At 38.3% G+C, this 20,968-nt stretch overlaps 1 protein-coding gene and 1 long non-coding RNA gene across 7 annotated transcripts; both read left to right on the top strand.

Annotated features, from left to right (window-relative positions):
* Positions 1-8,755: 8,755 nt before the first annotated feature.
* Positions 8,756-13,939, top strand: LOC148870228 (uncharacterized). Of its 4 annotated transcripts, none has more exons than XR_016106736.1 (4): positions 8,756-9,112; positions 11,553-11,734; positions 11,953-12,029; positions 13,699-13,939. It is a non-coding gene; the product is annotated as an uncharacterized LOC148870228 (long non-coding RNA). The 4 variants fall into 4 exon arrangements; XR_016106737.1 differs by having other exon boundaries at positions 8,758-9,098; XR_016106739.1 differs by having other exon boundaries at positions 8,836-9,098; positions 11,461-11,734.
* Positions 13,940-15,624: 1,685 nt separating this feature from the next.
* LOC148870227 (serine carboxypeptidase-like 40) lies at positions 15,625-20,140 on the top strand. 3 transcript variants are annotated; one of them, XM_088972944.1, is made up of 9 exons: positions 15,627-16,002; positions 16,068-16,175; positions 16,292-16,566; positions 16,654-16,884; positions 17,049-17,173; positions 17,289-17,381; positions 17,476-17,584; positions 18,913-19,057; positions 19,869-20,140. In XM_088972944.1, exons 1-8 carry the CDS (start codon positions 15,672-15,674, stop codon positions 19,054-19,056), a joined length of 1,416 nt encoding a protein of 471 aa, XP_088829070.1. In that variant the 5' UTR covers positions 15,627-15,671; the 3' UTR covers position 19,057; positions 19,869-20,140. The 3 variants fall into 3 exon arrangements, with proteins under 3 accessions (XP_088829068.1, XP_088829070.1, XP_088829069.1); XM_088972943.1 differs by lacking the exon at positions 19,869-20,140 and adding an exon at positions 19,182-19,331; XM_088972942.1 differs by lacking the exon at positions 19,869-20,140 and having other exon boundaries at positions 15,625-16,002; positions 18,913-19,331.
* Positions 20,141-20,968: the final 828 nt, after the last annotated feature.

Below are 20,968 nucleotides of genomic sequence, written 5' to 3'. Positions count from 1 at the left end.
GTAATGATCACAGCCCGGAACGTCCAAAACTTCTTTTGGAAGAACATCGTGTGCCACTTCGGGTTACCTCGGGTATTGATTTCTGACAACGGAAAGCAGTTCGAGGACATCAAATTCCAAGACTGGTGCCAAGACATGGGAATCCGACAGAATTTTACTTCAGTCGCACACCCTCAAGCAAACAGTCAGGCAGAAGTCACGAACAGAGCCATCCTCCGCGAACTGAAAGCAAGGCCAGACAGAGTTAAAAGGGTTGTGGGCAAATGAGCTACCCAGTGTTCTATGGGCCTACCGGACCACGAAGAAGACCACCACGGGAGAAACACCCTTCAACCTCACCTACGGCACCGAAGCAATTATCCCCACAGAGATCGAAGTCCCGCTGCAACTAAAAGCATACAGTGACCAGATGAATGAAGATGAGTTCCGTACCAACATCGATCTACTCGACGAAGTAAGGGACCTCGCGTACATCAGGATCGCAGCCTACCAGCAGAGAGTAGCTCGGTACTATAACGCCAGGTTCAAGAAGCGGAACCTTCGCGTTGGCGACTTGGTTCTTCGTAAAGTTATGGTACCTGAGCCCGGCGCTGGTAAGCTAGGGTCTAACTGGGAAGGACCTTACCGAGTGAAACGAGTACTCAGGGAAGGAACATACGGGCTCGAGACCCTCGAAGGGAAACAAGTACCTCGGGGATGGAATATTGTCAACTTAAGACAATACTATTTGTAACAACTGAGTAGGCCACGATCCACTCCCCGAGCCTAAGGGCCAAAATGCTGAGCTAACATGACCTCGACGCGATAAGACCCAATCTCCTTTATGGCATGGGCAAACTCCAGGAGAACGGTTTATAAGTCACTCCTCCAGCCTAAGGGCTAAAACACTGAGCTAATGGAAGACCTCGGCGGCGTACAAGACCTAGTTGCCTCGTCGACATAGGCTAAATACTTGCGATGCCTAAGGCACAGGCAGTTTGGGCGAGAACCTTGTGACAGATAGCCCGCCCTAGCATGCAACAAGTTAAACCCATAAAGGACAATTGATGTCAACTTAACCCGGGCGCAGATAGGTCAGGAATGTACCTTACTATGTCACTCACCTCGGTGTACAAAAGGCTACCCCTACTAAGTGTTGGAATACAGTTCGAGGCCACTTCGGGTAATTAGCCTGGTAGTCTAACAGTTTAGAATAAGACAACCACTTTGGAAAGTAAATGAACATTGCACAAGTGTTTTGCAAAGTGAATTTTTCATTACATAAGCTCCATTACATTGCCTAAATATGTGCAATACAAAAGAGAAGGAAGTCGAGCTTGCAGGCCCAGAATACAAGGAGCACCTGACTATTTGGGAGGCTCATTAGCCTTACTCGGGGCTTCTTCCGGGGCCTCCTCGGAAGAATCAGTCAAATCGGTAGCGTCAGCCTCCCCGTTGCCACCATCATCCTTAGAGTCTGGGTCATCCGCGGCCTGGCGTGCCATGTCATCCGTGATGTTGAAAGAAGTGAAGGCACTTATATCCAAGTTGGGGTAGGCACGCCTTATCCACCACCGACCGAGCTTGAACCCCCTACGATAGGCCTTTGAGATCACGTTATCGAACCTCGACGACTTGACGTAGTCGATGACGGACTGAACCTTGGTCTACTTCAGAGTGTCGTCAAAGATCTCCGTATTCTCCTTAATATCGGCCTTACGAGACTCCACCTCGTGCTCCAAGGCCTCCTTGGTTCCCTTGAGGGCATACATCTCGAGCTGCAAAGCCTTTTGGGCCATTTTGAGGCTTTCCACCTCAAGCTTCAGAGCTTCCTGACCAACTCGGAGCCCGTTCACCTCGGCCTTCAGCCTGTCTTGTTCACGGGCCAGCTCCTCCCTCTCTAACACCAAGGCATCATTCAGGCTCCTCTGAGCGGTGACAACACTCTCCAACTAATGGACATTGTCCTGTGTTGCCTTCAGCTCGGCATGAGCCACACGGGATGACTCCTCAGCAGCCAAAGCGCGCCTCAGGTGTTTGTCAGATTGGAAAGTCAAGGCGTGCATGACAGTGTTCACCTAACAGAAGGAAACTTGTCAGTAAAAAAAAAGGGGGATAGAGTGTTGGCTCATGGAATATGAACTTACCACCATGATGTGGGTTGCAGCGTGGCCCCTGAGTTGACCTGGGGAGAGTTCGGCCCAACTCATGACCTCTGCATTGATGACGCCCCTCTTACTTCGGTTGAGGCTGACCTCAGGATCCAAGATGGACTCCTCCTCCTCTCCGATCCCTGAACTGGACGTCGCCACATCTGTAGCGCGGTGAGCCGACTCTTCGGTGGCCTCAGCAGCTGCCCTAGCAGAACTCGGAGCCTCAACGGCAGCCCCGGCTGGCTCGTCCACCAACCCCTTCGTAACCTTAGGCTTTTGGGGTGGGAAATCACCCTCCAGATCTATCACTGGAGGGGCATTGCTGAGCTCGGGCTCAGGGGTGGGAACCCGGGGATGATCGGGCTCAGGGGAGGGAGCCCTCGGTGTCTCCACACGGGCCTTCTTAGCAACCCGCTTCTTCCTCTTTTTCATTTGATTGAGGAGCCTAGGAGTCGTAATCCTTTCTTCTTCATCCATGGGACCTGCAACAAAGTTGGCGTCAATAAACCTAAAGACACCAAGCAGATAAAAGCAATGCACCAAAAGATAGAAATAGACCTACCCGAGCTCAAACCGGCCTGAACGAGCTTCTCTTCGGTGATGTACTCCCGATGATCGAGCTCAGCCTGAGCTCACGAGTGGAAGGTCTCCCACATATGCTAGTTGAGGGCGATGCTGGTAGCTTGGATAGCCACCCTCCAGCTAATGAGGAAGGGCCACCTCATGCTGGCCCAGACCACAAAATAGTCTTGCTTCCAGGCCGGAACCTTGCTCGGGAACTTATGCAGTAGCTTGAAGCCTGGGCGAGGAGACAAGTAGTAGACCTGCCCATGCTCGGGGGGAGCACTAGAGGTGCTCTTCTTTATTAACAATATGGAGCAGAGTATGTTTGTGTCCAAAGAGAACTGTCATTTGCGACAGAGGGAAATGGTTCCCACCAAATTCCGAATGGAATTGGGGTGAAGCTAGTCCAGTGTGATGCTGAAACGCCCCAACACCTCGGGGATAAGGGGGTAAAGAGGGAGACGAAGCCCATCGACGAGTTGTTCCCTGAAGATCATGACCTCATCTGGACCGTGCTCCCAGGGGAAATTGCCGGTGGGAAGGCTGTAGGAGTACTCTGAAGGAAGGTTAAACTGCTGAATGAGGTATTGGTGCCTCTCTAGCGTCAAAGTAGAAGGACCAAACTGGTTTGGCATCCGACCTCGATGAGAAGTGGACGCCAGTTTACCCAAGGTTGTCCGTGCCTCGTGGGAAGGTCAGGCAACAGCAGGGTCACCATGACCTGAGGTGCCCACTTCGGGTCCGTCCGAGAAACTGCCCCCACTAGACATAAGGAATAACGAACTGAGGAGAAAGAAAAGAGGGAAGACTCGGGGACTCACCAGAAAGAGACAAAACCGAGCTGGAGACCTTAGACGCGATCTCAAGGTGAAAAAACACTTAGCGACGAAGGAAAATGGCCAGGGTCCCGCTATTTATAGACGTGGGACCCGGTAGCTAACGGTCAAGATTGGGTCAATCCAACGGACCTCAAAGAAACCGGCTACGAGACTCTCAAGGCAAATTTGGTTTAGCACATTTTTTGATGTCTGCGCAGCATAAAGTGCGCGATGTCCATGCGTGAATTGACTTGGGTTTTTCCCTCCGCGCAGACCGAATACCCAACCGGTTTAACCGCTAAACTGCCCAACATCGCGACGTGAGAACCGAGCCAAATCCACCCAACAAACCATGAACTCCTCGCACTGGGGCCTCGTCCCCAGCATGGGGAGTGGGGGGCAATTGATGGAGGGCGATTTGGCCTAACCTCGTAGCACGGGTACACGTGTGCATGACCTTGCTCAAACGATGACTCAGTGTGACAGCACAGCAGGCGCAACCGCAACTCGAAGGGAAGGTCCCACCGAGTTTAGCTCGACAACTCGATGGAATAGACTACTCGCCGGGAGCCGCCTGGCCTGCACCGCCACCCCTGGGGCTAAGGCACCCCGAGCCACGTCCGAGCTTGGGGTCCCCCTGACCTTTCCTAATACCCGAGCTCCTCCCAGTGAATCTCGGACCACTCCCAGACAGGAGCACACCGATCCACCTATAGATACCCCGAGGTAAAGACTCCTCGGGCCAGACAGCTTGGCTTAGCTTTCCGCTTACGAGATAGCATGACACATGGTAGCTCGCGGAAGGGTAGTCCGGCACATCGCAGGAAGACCTCCCGCCGACCACCATACCAGACAAATCTGGGAACAACAACCATATCCCTCGTTAGACAGCGTCGTGTCTGCCACCTTCAGAGGGTGCCTTACACCTGACAGGATCGTACCCTGCGGTGACAGCCCCGCGCGTGCCACCTCAGCCCTACCAGTAACGACTATGGCAGGATGACAGTGGCGGTTATACCCGCCTTGTCAGAAGCCAAGGAGCCAGAGGCAACAAATTTCTGTTATAAGGAGTTTAGTATCAAGGAGGATAGGTATGATCATTATCATCTTCTACTTTCGCACTACCTGCACTCTTAGCCTTCATCTTCTCCTTGCTTCTCCTACTGAATACTAACTTAAGCATCGGAGTGTTCCCACTGGACAAGCCCCCGTGGATTCTTCTTCTTCTCCATCTCAGGTATCTTCTAGGAGCCACGTAAGTGCCAGCCAGGAGTGACCGGATTGCACACCATCAAGGTCCATTTGGTTCATAGCTGGAATTGGAACCAAAATTCGTTGGAATCAGAATCGAAATGACCTATTACCATAGTTTGTTTGGTTTAGGTAAGAATCGAAATGAGAATTAAAAACAGTTGAAGTGAGAAATCACAAATGGTCTCAAGAATATTTATGGAATTTTCTAAGGACAAAATTTACCCCTTTATATTTATATTTACTGATAAAAAATGAGGCCAAAAAGGATAATTGGTTATTGATGTTAAATGAGTTGAAAATAGGTAATTTAAAAATATCCAGTTCATTCAATTATCTCTCATTAAATCCAACATTTTAAGATATTAACTTGCATTCATGTTCATTGAATTATATATTTAAGTCATTTTTATTTATTCCAATCATTAAGTTATATTAATTAAATCCATACTTAATAAATTAATAATTTCAATAACATAAAAGCTTATACTTTTAAAATCTACCTAGCAAAAATAGTATTTTCATCTAGGTGGTGGTAAGAAATTAAATCATTTTGGGTCAAATGGGTTAATCCATGTTGTCACAATTAAATAATAAAATTAAAAAATAGATAAAATGAAAAAATAGAAATTAAAAAAGTTGAGAACATTTTTAGCATATATATTAAACAACAATAAATATGATAAATAAGAAATGTTTTTATTAATGATGACAATGGAATGTAAAATTTAAAACCAATTGGAAATAATAATATTTTCCTATTATCTCTCATTAAATCTTATATTTAAGATATATTTTTTCATCATTAAATTATTGTAATTAAATCCACAATATTAATTTTAATAGTATAAGAATAAATATTTTGAAAAGTAAATTGATAACAAAACCATTTTCTTCCCTCCTAGTGGTGGGCAAGCAATTCAACCATTTGGGGTCAAATGGATTAATAAATAATGTCACAATTAAATAATAAAAAAATTAAAATAAATGACTATGAAATGTAAGAAGTATTTTTATTAACGATAAAAATGGAATGCCAAATTCAAAATCTACCTAAATAATAAAGTTTTTAATAATAGAAAATACAAAGAATGACAAAAAAAGATAGAAAAAATTTTGGGCACATATCTAATGTTATACATTTTAAAAAAATAAAATATTGGGTACATCTCTAATATTGTGCATTCATTATATTAAACAAAAATAAGTTATATACATAATGAATAATTTTATCAATGATGGAAATATAATACAAAATTTAATGTCAACTTATAAATTAAACAATTTTTATTTTTAGATGGTGGGTTAGTGGTTTTAGTCAAATGAAATCTATAATTTAAAGGAAAAATTATAGTCAAAGCCGATTGTACATTTAAAATTAGTTTGCGGGTTGATCCAAAAACCAACAAAACTCTGACAATGGACCATACATTTCAAGTTATAAAAACCCCCACCATGTCATTGAAGTCTTATGTGGTTGTTGCCAACATGGGACATTTCGTCCATGTTGGACACAACAAAAAACTATACTGAAAATAAGTTTTTAGTTTCTCTCTCAACTCCCTTTGTCTCTCAATTTCCCTCCCTTCTCTCTCACTCTCACAGTCATTGCTCGATCTCTTATTCCACCTATCTCTCCCACTCTCTCACCTTCGGTCCGTAACCAAATCAAAAACCTCTCTCTCTCCCCCCACTACAAGAAAATAGGTATATAGCTACTACACTGTAGCTACAGACATAAAAATCTGTGGCTGAAGTATGGGATATTGCTAAATATTAATTTATCCGTAGCTAAAAACTTTTAAAGCCATGGATTTTAATTATCCGTAGCTACAAGTAATAGAAACAAGAAGCTAATTTGTAATCACGATCATTTGTCCGTGGCTAAAAGCTATTTATGGCTATAGCCACGGATGTTAGTTATTGGTGGCTATATAATTTATATAAGAATGAAGTTGACATTTAGCTACTGTCATCTCGTCCGTAGTTAAAAAGCTATTTATATTTATTGTTTTAAAATTTGAAGCTTAGATCTTCTAAAACGGATGCAGACAATTTTACCCCTTAAGAAGGATAATTTTTTAGTAATTTCACTAAAAATCAATGGAATATATGGTTAATAAATAATAAATATTTTAAAATTTTAATAAACTAATAAGAAGTTATAAACTAGTAAATAATTACTACAATGACTAAAAATAATATAAAGGGTGAAAAATATAAATAATTAATAAATAAATGATAATTAAGTAATTGCTAAAAATAAAAAAAAATCATAATTTATAAATTGTTTGTAATTTTTTTGCTATTGAATTACAATAATAAATAATGATTATTAATTAAAAATAATTAAGCAAACAATTTAAATTAATTTATTAATAACTCAATAAATAAATTATCAATAAACTAATGATATATATAAATTACAAAAAAATATGCTCATGTTTTGGATACCATGTCAAGGGCAGTTATGAAATTATAACACCTAGCCAATAATTTTAAGTTTAGCAAAATTTTTTCTAAAGCGTAATAATTATGTCCCTTAACCGTAAATTGAATTAACCTCAATACAGGAGACAAAAACATTTAACATAGGGAAGTAGAGAAGCTAGGGCTATGGGTGTTCAAATTCGGTTTTTGGTTTTGAGTTTGGTTTGAGAAAAAAAAATTCAGTTGAACCAAACTGAAAACCAAATTAATAAAAATAAATACATATATTTATATTTTATTTATAAATATATATATATATATATATATATATATATATATATATATATATTAACATTACTATTTATATTGATACTAATGTATAATATCTATTTTTAATTATAAACTAGCGAAGGGCCTACTTTGTAGGGGCTGAAATGGAACTATTCACCCGTTCACTCGTTGATTTGGTTTCTGGTAAAAAACCATTGAATTAGTCAATGATCTATTGACTCGAACAGTCAAACCATTGACCCGTTGACCTATAAAATGTTTTTGGCCATTTTTTTAATTGGAAACCATTTAGGCAACCAGTTCCATTTTATCCTAATCTTGGTCATTGGCCAAAAATCGTTGAATCGGTCAACGATCCATTGATTTGGGTAGTCGAACAATTAACCTGTTCAATGGTTTTTGGCCGCTTTTTTATTTTTTATTTTAAATTTTGTTGTCAAAATGGGCCATCCATTCGAACCGAATAGTCAAACACTTGACCCGAAAACCGGTGGCTAGAATGATTCCATTTTTAGGTCGTATGAGTCACACGCTCGAATGACATAACACGTATGGTACTGCTTAATGGATCTCACACACTTAATTTTTTGCTTGTAATTTTTGTTGTCATAATGGGTCGTCAAATTTTTTTTTTTTTAATTGGAAACTGTCTAGGCAACCAGTTCCATTTTACCCCAATCCCAGTCCTTAGCAAAAAACCATTGAATTGGTCAACGACCCATTGACCCAAGTGGTCAAACCATAAACTAATTGAACCCGTTCAATGGTTTTTGGTAATTTTTTTATTTTTTTAAAATTTTGTTGTTAGAATGGGCCATCCATTCGAATCGTCGACTTGAAAACTAGTGGCTATAATAGTTTTATTTTTTGATCGTATAAGTCACATGCTCGAATGACATAAAATCATTGTTTTTAAAATCCACCCGATCAGGAGTCCGATTATCGGGTCAAATTCAAATGCTCGGCCCATTCTAACAAAAAAACCAGTCAAATTCGTAATAGATTCTCATTTCCTATACGGAGAAAGCACCCCTATATATATATATTTTAATAATAATAATAATTATTATTATAAATATAAAATATATTTATATTTTAACTAACTAAATTATCTGATTTAAAATCAAATCAAACCGATTTAAATTGAGTTCGGTTTGATTCATGAAAATGACCTAATCGAAAGGCTAAACCCAGCCCAATCTTTTATGAGTTAGTTTAAGTTAGGATTGACCTCAACCCGATATAAGCCGTCCTATCTTGCACCCTTATGCACAACTACCAATAGGAAGTCAAGGTTCAGTCCCTATGGGTTTTGTTAATAAAGATGCAAACCTGAAACGAACCCAAACGGGTTTGGCATGAAATTACAAACTCACGCGGGAGGGAAAGGGAATATTGATTTTCCTTCCCTTTAATAAGGGAAAGTTTGATCTCTCTTTTTCCCTCTCTCTCCCTTGAACCGGAGAGATTCGATCTCTTTTACCCCCTCTCTCTTTCTCTCTCTCTCTCTTTCTCTCTCTCTCTCTCTCTCTCTTCCATGAAAAGAGTTGAATGTAAGCAGTAGCAGTCGAGCAAAATTGGGTAAATTTCTTGAGTACGTCTAGTGGCAAAGGTTGGTGTGTTCAAGTGAGATATCTCTCATCTTATTTCCCCATTTCCCCCTCTCTCTTTTGCTTGCTTTTACTAGTTTAGTCCCTTGCCACGTCTCATAGTTCTTGTTCAATTGTGGTTAGGGTTTCCTAGCTCTTCAATTTCGTGACTAATATGTTTTTTTTGTACTGATTAAAGAGGTATGTTTGTGTTGGTTTTCCGTAATTCTTTGATTTTCTTTCATAAAGAGACCCTAAATTCTTAAATATTAATTTGTGACTAATCTATTGGCATTGGACTGATCGATACTTCAAAATGCCATTGAGAACTTGGTACAACTATTACCGGCATCCAAAGTTCCAACCTCCAATCTTTGTCAACAAGACATGATAATTGATTGGAGGTAAGTATATATTGCTTCCTTTAAATTATTGAATACTCGACCAAAGATTTGAGGGTGGATTGTAAGATTTCGGCAGGGTTACATTACTTAGGTTTCTTGATAGAAACAAGCACATTTGTAAGATGCTGTTTAAATAATAAGTTGCCCCAAAAAAATAAGATCCAAATCTATGATTTTGTGTAACATAGCAGGAAAGGTTAGGTTTCCTAATGTCAAATGAGCCGTTGTGATAAAAAAAAAAAAAAAAAAAAACTCTTAGTTTTTTATATTCGTCCAGAGTTGTGAAGGTTAAACATCACCAATAATGGGTCTAAAAGCCTACTCTAGGTAGATAATACAAGAAAACCGAAAAAATATTCCATTTGCATATATAGATGTTAAGTATGTTTTTAGTTTTCACAGACATTAAGATTTCAGTTTAGTGGGTATCTTTCTAATATTTTATTATTTTTTCTGCACATTAATTGTCTCCTTCATTGACATATTCGATGTTAGAAATTAAATCTTGAAGCAGGATACCAGCAATAAAAGAGGTTACGGGCTGTGACGAAAGGTGTATAATTGAGGTTTAAAAATCAATATTATGGCTATACATTTAGTAGAGAATGAAAGTGTGAAAAGATGAGAAACAAATATTTTTTCTTTATTCATCTCTTATTTAAAAATCTAGAAGGAAAAGATTAGAATACTTATCTGTATATATATACCCATAAGTATATTTCTTTAAATGAAGGCCATAGGATTATTTGATTCAACAAATTTTCATTAGTATTTTCCATGTCATGTAAAATAATGTCCATATAGGAATTTTTACTCTTGAGGCAATCAAATATTTAACAATTTAATTTTATCACAACCTTCTTATTGCACATGGTTCCTACTTGGATTTGTCTACGCTTAAACATAATAATGACATTATGAAAATGATTCCCACTAGATTGAACACCTTGACCTTGAACTTCCTGTAAACTATCAACTCCATTTCATTTATTTATTTGTTGGGTCCTAGATGTTTGTGTGTTTGTCCCTTCACGCCATTTAGTTGGTCGGAAAAACATATTTACTATTTGATCTGATGCTTGAATATTCAATGCATGGGTGAGGGGCCTCCCTAACAATCTAAGCTTGAATGATCTATTAGAGTTAGAAAACTACTAGTTAATTAGTTCGGTTGGTTGGGTTTAAGCTAAATTGGTTTTACTTGATGGAAAAATATCACTATAAATATCAACCAATGGAAGACATTTGATCTCAATAAGAAACAAATAAAAGATACTGATCCTTTTATTATTTGGTCGTAAATTGATGTTTAGACTGTTGGGTTCTATCAATGTTTTTTTTCTGACAAATAACCTAGTTCTTTGATTCATTTGGTTGTCCTAGATGGTTTAGCAATAATATGGTGCTGGTAATGTTTATTAAGTTGAGATGTATTTACCTTTGCCACCAAGCTTAACATAGTTAAACTCTTGTATTTAGCTTTTAAGAAAGGAACCTTTTGTATTTTAGATTTTGTATATTGTGACATTCCATTTTATTTGTCAATTAATTTTCTACTTGTTACTTTAAAGTTGGTCTTCTTTGTTTCTAGAAGTTGACTAGATTTTCAATTTACTAGTTAATTTCTCAGTTTTTGTCTATTTTATAAGCATGCATTTGAATGGCTGGCAATAAGGATAAGTTCATAGTAGTCTTATCAGTGAGTTTTGTCGACGGTTGTATATTTTTAGTGGTCATATAAGATTGAAACATTGAATTGTGCTCTTGTCATCTGATATGATAAGTATCTAAACTAGTCAGTTGTGTAAATTGCATTAAATACATTATCCAATGCTGGTCCCACCTATTTGGGTGGGGAGTGGATTAGATATGCATCTAACTTCCAACATTTCTTCTACAAGAAGTGTCTGCTCTCTGTCTCAAACTCATGTTCTCATATTTGTCAGCTTATGATTTTTCCTCTTTGATTGCATTATATTAGGGAAAATCTATGATATGGAAAAAGTATCTTTTCCGTATCATATCGGGTGAGATGCACCAATCACCTTCGACTTTCTGTTTCGATGAATACAGGGTATCACAGGTAACCGGTTTCAACAACAATTAAAATCACATTTCAAATAATAAAGACGTTAGCGTCTTTCCGTTCGTTCTTCCTCCTCGGATGAATCTCTCCCACAGTCGTCTCTTTCTCTCTCTTACTCAAACTTCACATCACCAGCGAGGACGGAACCAGTGGCGGCATCTAACCACCGGTAAATCTCTATCTCCTCTTTCTCTGTCTTTCTCTCCTTCTCTCTCTGTATTCGATATCATATTTGATTTTCTTTATGTTCTCCATGGACGACACCAACCGGCAACGACAAACACATTTCTAGGTGTTATCTCATTCGCTGGACACTGTTATTAGATCCATCTTCTCTACATTTGTGTATATGTTGGAGTGGGAATGACGAGTCTTGTTCTCTTGTAGGTGGCTTGTGGGCCATATTGACAGACCAGAATAAGTGCTGGAGTGACAGAACTTGCAGCAGGGATCTACACAACGAGGTATTGGTGGAATTAATGAAAAAGAAACTTGGAATACATGTATATTTGTAGGTTGATTCTTGATTCTTAGGGTTGCTTTTTGGCAGCTTGGAAATGAATTCCATTGCTTGTTTAATGTCAATTTCATGCAGTTGTCAAACTTCAATTCATACGTTGTTAACGTGCAGTAAGTTTACAGAACAGAAATTCATTAGTACCTATACCCTTCAGGATGAAACTTGTCATGATCAAATACTGAATAGTTTAAGTGCCCATTTATTCAGCTAAAACTGTTTGAACCTGATATCAAAGGGCAAAACTTCTTAAGAATGAATTAGCCACTGATCTTTAGGCCAAAAAACGTATTGTAAATTTTTTTCAGAGCAAATTTGTTCCCTTGAAGTTCGACTAGAAGAGGGAGCTTGAAGAAGTTGACCAAAAGAGGGAACTCGAAGGAGAAGTTCGACCAGAAGAGGGAGCTCGAAGAAGTTGACCAGGGGAGGGAACTCGAAGGATATAAAAATGTGTAACGGAAGATTAGAGATTAACAGATAGGTTAAAGTGTTAAATTTTAATTAACATATAAAAAATATAATACCGGTTACTTACATAACTCAGGTAACTGCTGTATACGTGGCAGTAGCAGAGGTTTTAGATATGATATGGTTTTCCATATCGTAGTCGAACCCATTATATTAACAGGTTGGAAATTTTTCAAGCTGGTTAGTTTGATAATTTAACCATTTTAAACTGGATTTCTAGAACCCATCACTCTATCCAAGAACAAAATGGGGGAATTACTAGTATGTGACTAAATCTACACCTATTTTGGTGTGGTGGTGACTCAGAAACTAACCAACATATTTACAAGAAAGCAAGTACGAGAAATAAAACTTGGGAGTTCTACTGAAGCTACTACTATTTGTGATCTGAGTCCTTGGTGCCTTAAAAAAGGACCTACATGCATATTGTAGGACCTTTATTGGGTCAAAGAAAAAGGCTCCATTAGTTTGCCCAGAAAGTAAGTGAAGAAACTTTTGAAACAAGTGTTTAGTTGGTCTAACAAAGTAGGTCTGGCCCATTATAGGATTTTCTTGGCTCCTAAAATTTTCCTTTAAATGATGGTTATGTTTCCCTCCAGAACTATCTTTAGTTAAAACAAACTTTAGTGCAGATTGCAACATGGGTAAGTAGGGCCCAACAACAATCGATTCTTAAATTATTTATGAAAAATTATTTTCTTTCATTTTCTATCTTTTCTAATCTTGTTTTACTTTCTTATATTTCATTGGCAACCAAATGGAGCCACAAAAAGCACACATTTAATTGGAATAATATAGATAAGTTGTCAAGACTTACATAAGTGTCTCCACATTTTTTGTTAGGAACATTCAACAAGTTAAGTTTATTCCTTGAATACCTAACACTTGAAGAAATAAAAAAAAAAAAAAAAAACAATTAACAATTTTAACATTCAATATAGAATTCTTAAAGGATAAAAACAAATCCACATGGAATATCAGATCATGTGCTAATATTAAAAGAATTCATCAATTGAGGGGATTGCCTTTTAATCACTTTGCAGAATAACATCAAGTTTATATTACACAATTAATAATTAGATTTTCATACATGATTTTATATCTCTAAAATTGTGTTTGCTAACTTATTTTCTATTATCTTTTTATAGGTTGAACATGCTAAAGGAGATACTCACACGTGGATGGAGCGAGATAAATTTGATCAAATTATATACGTCAAGCTTTTGTGGATTTACTTTTATGTATTCAAGATCCATAAATTCTAATTTTTCTTTTGGTTTTTAGAACCTTAAATTGTAATATATTTTAAACCCATGGATGTATTAAAGAACGTTGAGATGCAATTCATTTTTTCCATTATATAATCTTTTATTGGAAATTTGCTTTCAAGTTCCATCTTATATTATGAATGAAATAAGTTGTGTTTGCATTTGATACATGGAATAAGGCCTCAAAAAACGGAATGAATAAAATTTCAGGATCTAACCATTAACCATACATTAACAATTTTAGTTACAGACAGTGAAAAACTGTAGCTATAGATCATATTTTGCTACAGATTGCTGAAACTGTAGCTATAGGTCATATTTTGCTACAGATTGCTGAAACTGTAGCTATAGGTTTTTATTTTTTTAGATAGGTTTATATTCAAATTAAACTGTAGCTGTAGTTTCACATTTGTAGTGACATTTAGCTACGGTTTTGACCGTAGCTATAGGTTAGTTTTAGCTATGGATTCTATCATCCGTAGCTATTACCTATAGCCATCGCAACTATTGCTATTATTTTTTTACCGTAGCTAGGCCGTGACTATTGACCTATAGCTATGGTTTTTTGCATTTATAACTACGGTTCTATTCGTAGTTATATGCCTGTTTTCTTGTTGAGCAGAAAAAAGATGACCGTAAGTGAGATGGTGAGAGAGCTCTCTCTCTCTCTCTCTCTCTCTTTTTATTTTTTAATTTTCCAATCACCCGACATTAAATGGCAATTTCAATATAAGCTTTTTTGTTGTATCCAACATGGATTAAGAGTCCCATGTTGGAAACAACCACATAAGCTTCTGATGACATGACGGCGGTTTTTATAATTTGAAATGTAGAGCTAATTGTTAGATTTATGTTGGTTTATGGACTAATTTGTAGCTTAATTTTAAATGTACAATCGACTTTGACTATAATTTTCCCTAATTTAAAGTGAATCCAAAAGCAATGATATTTTCTTATCTAAATGGTGGGCCAATAATCCAACTTTTTCAAGAAACCTATAATGTCATAATTGAATAACAAATATTTAAATTTATTTTTAATCATATTGTTACTTTTGATAAATTTCAATTTCTATCTTAACTATGACATATCTAAAATTCAAGTAATTAATATGAAGAAGATTTTTTCATGTGCAACTCATGTGCTTAATTACTAATTCACTCAAATGGGGGAATGCATGAATGAGAATGGAATTCCAATTCTATTCAATCAAACAGTGGGAATAAAAATGACCCATTTTGATTCCGATTCCAAACTCATATTCCTGCAAACCAAACAGATCCTTAGATCGGATTAGATAGACGAACAAGACACATAAAATTTGACAAGTACAACTTAATGGTCCAAAGTATTTATTAGATTCAATTGGCTCGTTCCATCCATAATATTAGATTGGGTCGAATTGAACCAACATATATACCATTGATAGAAGATAAGAATACCGACTTCAATGGACCAGGTTTGGGTTGGAAGTAGTAAATCTAAATTAAAACCAATTCGAAGAGACTGGACTGTTCAAACATTGAATTGGGTCGGTGTCGGTCCAAAATGGTCTAAAGTATTCATAGGATTGGATTGAACCCGGTCCATCTGGAATAGATTCAAACTGTATCAAATCGGATTGGACCAAATCCGGTCCAATTGACACCCGTAGATGAACTTGGTCCGTTTTGCATTTCCATCGATACAACCGACTTCCGACGTAGATGGTGGTCCGCTTCCAACGGGAGTCTACGGTCGTCCTCGCTTGTCGCTTGTCGAGGTCTGACAATAGTTAAAATCCCATTACGAACGTACCTCTCCTACATAGCAAGAACAGGAAGGGAAATCGAAGGAGAAAGGAAACAACGACCATGAGAGACCTTTCTGCGCATGCGGCATTGGTCTCTTTGTTGTACGCTGTACTCCTGTTTTCCGGAACCTCTGCCCAAAATTCAACCACCTCAGGAGGGTCGACCGAGGGATGGTCTGCTGTGCATTTGATCGACGATGCGATAATACCTCAGCCCGGCTCCAGATCGGCCGACCGTGTCTTCGCTTTACCCGGGCAGCCTAAGCGCGGCATAGTTGTACAATACGCCGGTTATGTCACCGTCAGTGCTGCGGCCGGTCGGGCCTTTTTCTATTACTTCTCAGAGGGCCCGATTTCTATCAACCAGTCATTGTTCATCTGGTTCAATGGAGGTAATTAATTAATTTACCCTTGGTCGTTCAGAAGAAACTCTGTTTAATGGTTTTAAGCGGTGTAGGTCCTGGGTGTTCTTCATTTGGAAATGGAGCTATGCTGGAACATGGACCTTTTAGCGTGGGTTTGGATGGGATGTCTCTTCAACCAAATAAATTTTCCTGGAGCAAAGGTTTGTTTGATTCAGTGGCACCTTTTGTCTTCGTGTCAAGCTTCCAAATTCTCTGAAATTACTCTGAGAAAAATGATCAAACATAAGGTGGAGCCGGAAATTGTTTGCATTTGCAGTTGCGAGTGTCCTTTACGTAGACTCGCCTGTTGGAGCCGGCTTCTCATATTCCAACACTTCTTCTGATTACGAGACATACTCCGACGAACTTACTGCAATCGACAACTACAAGTTCTTATTAAACTGGCTAGAGCGCTTCCCTGAATACAAAACCAGAGACGTATATCTTGCTGGGGAGGGCTATGCCGGGCATTACGTGCTGCAGCTCGCTCAGATTATCTTAGCCCACAATGCAGCAGGCAAATATACCAACATCACCCTCAAAGGGCTAGCCGTGAGCACTCTCTGCACCTACATCTTCCTTCTAATTAAGCCCAGAAAGAAAAGCTGCTGACTTTATGCATTTCATTCATAAATGCAGCTGGGAAATGCGATTTTAGACGAGGAAGCTCTTAATCGAGGAGTCGATCATTATCTGGCAAGCCATGGCTACATTTCTTACCGGAGCTACCAGGCTTGCTATTCAAACGGGTCATCGAGTGATTGCTCTCTGCTGGCCCAAGCTAAGGATAAAACTCTTCGATCCATATACCCATATGACATCACAGCTCATGTCTGCAAAGTCACGAGCATCCCCATAGACCTCTCTCAGGTACACAACTCTCTGCACTCTGCTCCCTCCTCTCCCTCTCTCTCTCTCTCTCTCTCTCTCTCTCTCTCTCTCTCTCTCTCTCTCTATCTCTCTCTCTCTCTCTCTCTCTCCACTGTTTGATGAAAAGAGAGAGAATTTATTTGTTCATATATTTCTGTTGGTAGTCTGCAAATGGTCTATACGAATGTGATGTGCAACGCTTGGTCTCGTACCTCAATCTTCCAGATGTGAAGGCAGCTCTCCATGTGAACTCTGCGGTTTCGTCCAAGGCCTGGACCAAATGCAACGAGTAATAAAACTAGTTTAATTTCTGTCTGAATCCCACGTTCTTCTCAGTTCTCAGAGATGAATTACAGTCATTTGAGCCATAACTCACCTTTTTCTTTCTGTTGATTTGTAATCAGGAACATTTCTAAAGCGTACCAGAACACCAGCTCAAGCATGTTACCCGCCCTTCGGGGAGTTGTATCAGCCGGACTCCAAGTTCTGCTTTACAGGCGAGAGACTATTACCAAAAAAAACTCAGTGCAAGTGTTTGATTTGTGTGTGTGCTGTGACTAACATTTTTCAACTTATCATTCTGATTTGCAGTGGAGATGCTGATGCTATGGTTCCGGTGTTGTCTACAAGATATGCTTTGAATAAGCTAAATTTGACCTTGTCTTCTAATTTCAACCTCTGGATGAGCAGTCCAATTGAGGTAGTGAGTTGAACCCATTTGCCAAGCTCTTGATTTTGATCTTTGGGGTGTGGAAAACAAAGTTGAGCAAAAAAAAAAAAAGGTGTTTTGAGCTTGAATCGGTGCCACATCAGAACCACATTAGCAAATTTTGAATCATTGATTATTTGGCTGTTTGGTTGGCTGAACATCATTAAATCGAGATCAAATCAGCCCCCTACAACGTCCACAGCACATCCCCGCCGGACTCCGGATGGATTGGACGGCCCAATATGACATATTGGATTGGACCTAGTCCATCCATAACGAATTTATATTGGATTGAGCCAATATCTGGTCCATTGATAAAAGATAAGAACATAAGTGTCACTGGACTGACAGATTGGATAGTATCTGGAGCAGTCCAAAATGATCCAAAATATCCAGGTCCATTTGTAACGGCCTCACATTGGACTGGATTGGATTGGACCAAATCCAGTCCAATTGACACCCCTATGGCGGGGATGTGCTGTGCAATGTTGTGGGGGGGCAGATTTGAACTCCATCAAATTAGTCAAAATTTGATTATTAAAAAATCGTATTGAAAAAAAGGAATCATAATTTTTTTTACAAGTTGATTCTTTTTGGAAGATATGCCATGTGACATAGATATTAGAGATAGTTCCCATAAGGCCCCGTTCGCTTTTCGGTAAGTTATTTATCTGGGTAAATGCAATTACCTGGATAAGTTTTTCCTAGGAAACATTTACCAGGATAAGTGCATTTACCCATGTTCTTTTATTTTCTATGTAAATAAGGTAATAACCATTTTAATCATAAAATCCACTATTAAAAGGGGCATCTTTGTCCCATTCAAGTGTTAGTAACATTCCCCCTATGTGGAAAAGTTATTTAACTATACCCAGGAAAATAAACTTTCACTGGTCCCCACATAAATCTCAAAAATAAACATAGGATTTTGGGTCAATGAGAACTAAAATCCCATTACCAACCTTCCCCTCTCAAAATCCCAAAAAAAAAAAAAAATGCCCCCTAAAAGAAAAATCACCGCCAAACAAATTTATACCATATTTGTAAAAAATTGGGTGACATGGCAGCACTGATACCAAACAAACAACTTGTCTGATTTTTGTGAAATCAGTGATCTCATAAATTAGTCATTTATCAGAAAACTGATCAAAGGAATAATCATCAATCTCAAACACCTTCTTAGTTGACATGTCTTGTGACCAGCCTTAGGGGCAAAAGCACAAATCCTGAGTTCTATCAAACACAATCTAAGTTTTAATATTTTGATGTTTTTAACCGTGGTGTTTTTTTTTTTAATCTTTTATTGTGATTTTGTACAGGTTGCTGGGTACGTGGAAGCATATGAAGAAAATTTATTGAAATTCGCAAGCGTGCTGGGGGCAGGTCATATGACCACCTTGACCCAAGGATCCAAAACGCTGCATCTGATTGGGCGGTTCATCAACGGCACTGTTGTAAATTAATGTAATTTAATCTAATTTTGGCATAGTTTCTGACCAGTGCAACTCTTTTCTGTTTCACCCTTCATGGTCAAAGGGCAATGCTTTAAACCCCAACACCAAAGCTGATTTGCTTTCCCCTCTCACAGTGCAGGGTCATCGGTTCAACCATACACTCCAATTAGTTTAGCCATGTGGTCATGATTAAGAAAAAAACAAAGTTGTGATACAAAACAGAATGACCCATTTAACAACTTATCAAATGATTTAAATATTTGGAACAATAGATTGTTGATTAAGGGTGTGTTTGGCATTTATACTTGCATGAGATAGTCCACCTTAACTAAAAAGGTGCATGCGTGGTATTTGTGATTGAAACATTAGAAATAGCAATCTAAATTCATCAGTTTAAAAGCCAAGATGATCTTGGTCAAAAGGCCAAGAGGGGTTGAGAGAGAAAGAAGAGGGAGGGGGGAGGCATGCATCAGAGTTAGTCATGAAAGATGAAAAACACTACATCGCTTCAGAGTAATTTCACATCTACGCCCCACAGCATATTTCGGTTGTGTATTGGGAACATCTCCTGATGATAGTATCAGAATTGATGATGTCATCATCAGGAGATGTTCTAAATACATGGCAGGGATGTTCTGTGAGGCATTATGAGGTGGCCCCTTGTGGGGTAAAGATGTGAACTCATCTTTGTCATGGCAACAAAAGAAAATATTAGGGTTGCATTTGGAAAGAGTACAAATCCTAGTTCTGTGTATATATACATTTTTATTCAATTTTGCTAGTATTTGCACAATAATGCAATTGTGTATTAACAATGACAGAAAACATAATTTTCATTGCATATTTACACTCCAAATGAGAGGAAAAGCTGCACCGAGAAAAGGAGTAAATTATTTATACTCAAAGTGACCAATATTAAAAAGGTATATTTCAAATTTTCAATATCAAGATTTGTGTTTGCATCATTACAACTAAAAACTATTTGACAAGTAAGTTTATCAATGCAAAATTAAACCAACTTTACATTTGTATCAACCAAAATGTACTTTACATATTTGTGTTAATATTCTATTTGCACTGTTTCCAAACGCAACCTAAAGATCAAATAATCTATGATGCAATTTGGCTGGATTTGTACCCCTAGATTAAAACTGGAAATCAGACACAGCTTACAGAAAGGGCCAGGGCGAAAGAAATTGAATGGCACACAGCACATGAGAAGACTGTTGATGCTAGTTTATCTGGAACACAAGCAAGAAATATAATCCAACTGAGGAAGTTCCTGGAATTGATTCGCCCTTTATAGGCGTTATAAAATTTTGTTAAGTAGTAAGTAATTACTCAACGTGCTCAGCGTATTTGCCTACCTTGATCTTGACTGCACTGCACTCATCAACCACAATCTTCGACAGTGGATTTCCTGCACTCCCTGCACTACCAATCACTGTGCCGAGCATTACTTGTTACGAGGGGATCATGACTCCCCTAGTTACACTGTCCACAGATTCACAGTTGGCATTGGAACCAAAAGCACCGTAGTAGGGTTAAATTGGACTTTAAAGGCTTAGTTTGGAAGGAGTTTAGGGGTGGATTCGAGCCGAGTTGAGCCAAATAATTGGCTATTCGATCTCGTCTCACAGCAATAATATCAGGCTTGATCTTTAGCTCGAGTTTGATTCAAGCTAGAGACTTGAGCTCGAGTTCAGCTCGGTTCATAGCTCCCAAGCTCAAGCTCAGCTCGGCTCAAGCTCAATTATAAGCCAAGTTTTTTTTTTGAAAAAATATAATTATATGTATAAAATTATTATTATTATTTTTATTTCTTCAGACAAAAAATTAAGAATTATAAAAATTATTTAATATTATATAAAAAAAATAATTATAAAAATTATTTACTATTATACATAAAAATAAAAATACT

Source organism: Nelumbo lutea, chromosome 2 (assembly GCF_056320005.1).
Source record: "Nelumbo lutea isolate HS-2025 chromosome 2, American lotus-T2T, whole genome shotgun sequence".
Classification (NCBI taxonomy): domain Eukaryota; kingdom Viridiplantae; phylum Streptophyta; class Magnoliopsida; order Proteales; family Nelumbonaceae; genus Nelumbo; species Nelumbo lutea.
Note: the sequence above shows the minus strand (reverse complement) of the source record. Positions and strands in the feature narration are given on the sequence as shown.

What these genes read in the sequence shown, in the direction of transcription:
- LOC148870227 (XM_088972944.1), top strand. Translation starts at nt 15,672, where the DNA reads ATGAGAGACCTTTCTGCGCATGCGGCATTGGTCTCTTTGTTGTACGCT. An exon ending in GTTCATCTGGTTCAATGGAG is followed by an intron (nt 16,003 to 16,067) that starts GTAATTAATTAA and finishes TAAGCGGTGTAG; the next exon opens with GTCCTGGGTGTTCTTCATTT. An exon ending in TCCCCATAGACCTCTCTCAG is followed by an intron (nt 16,885 to 17,048) that starts GTACACAACTCT and finishes TTCTGTTGGTAG; the next exon opens with TCTGCAAATGGTCTATACGA.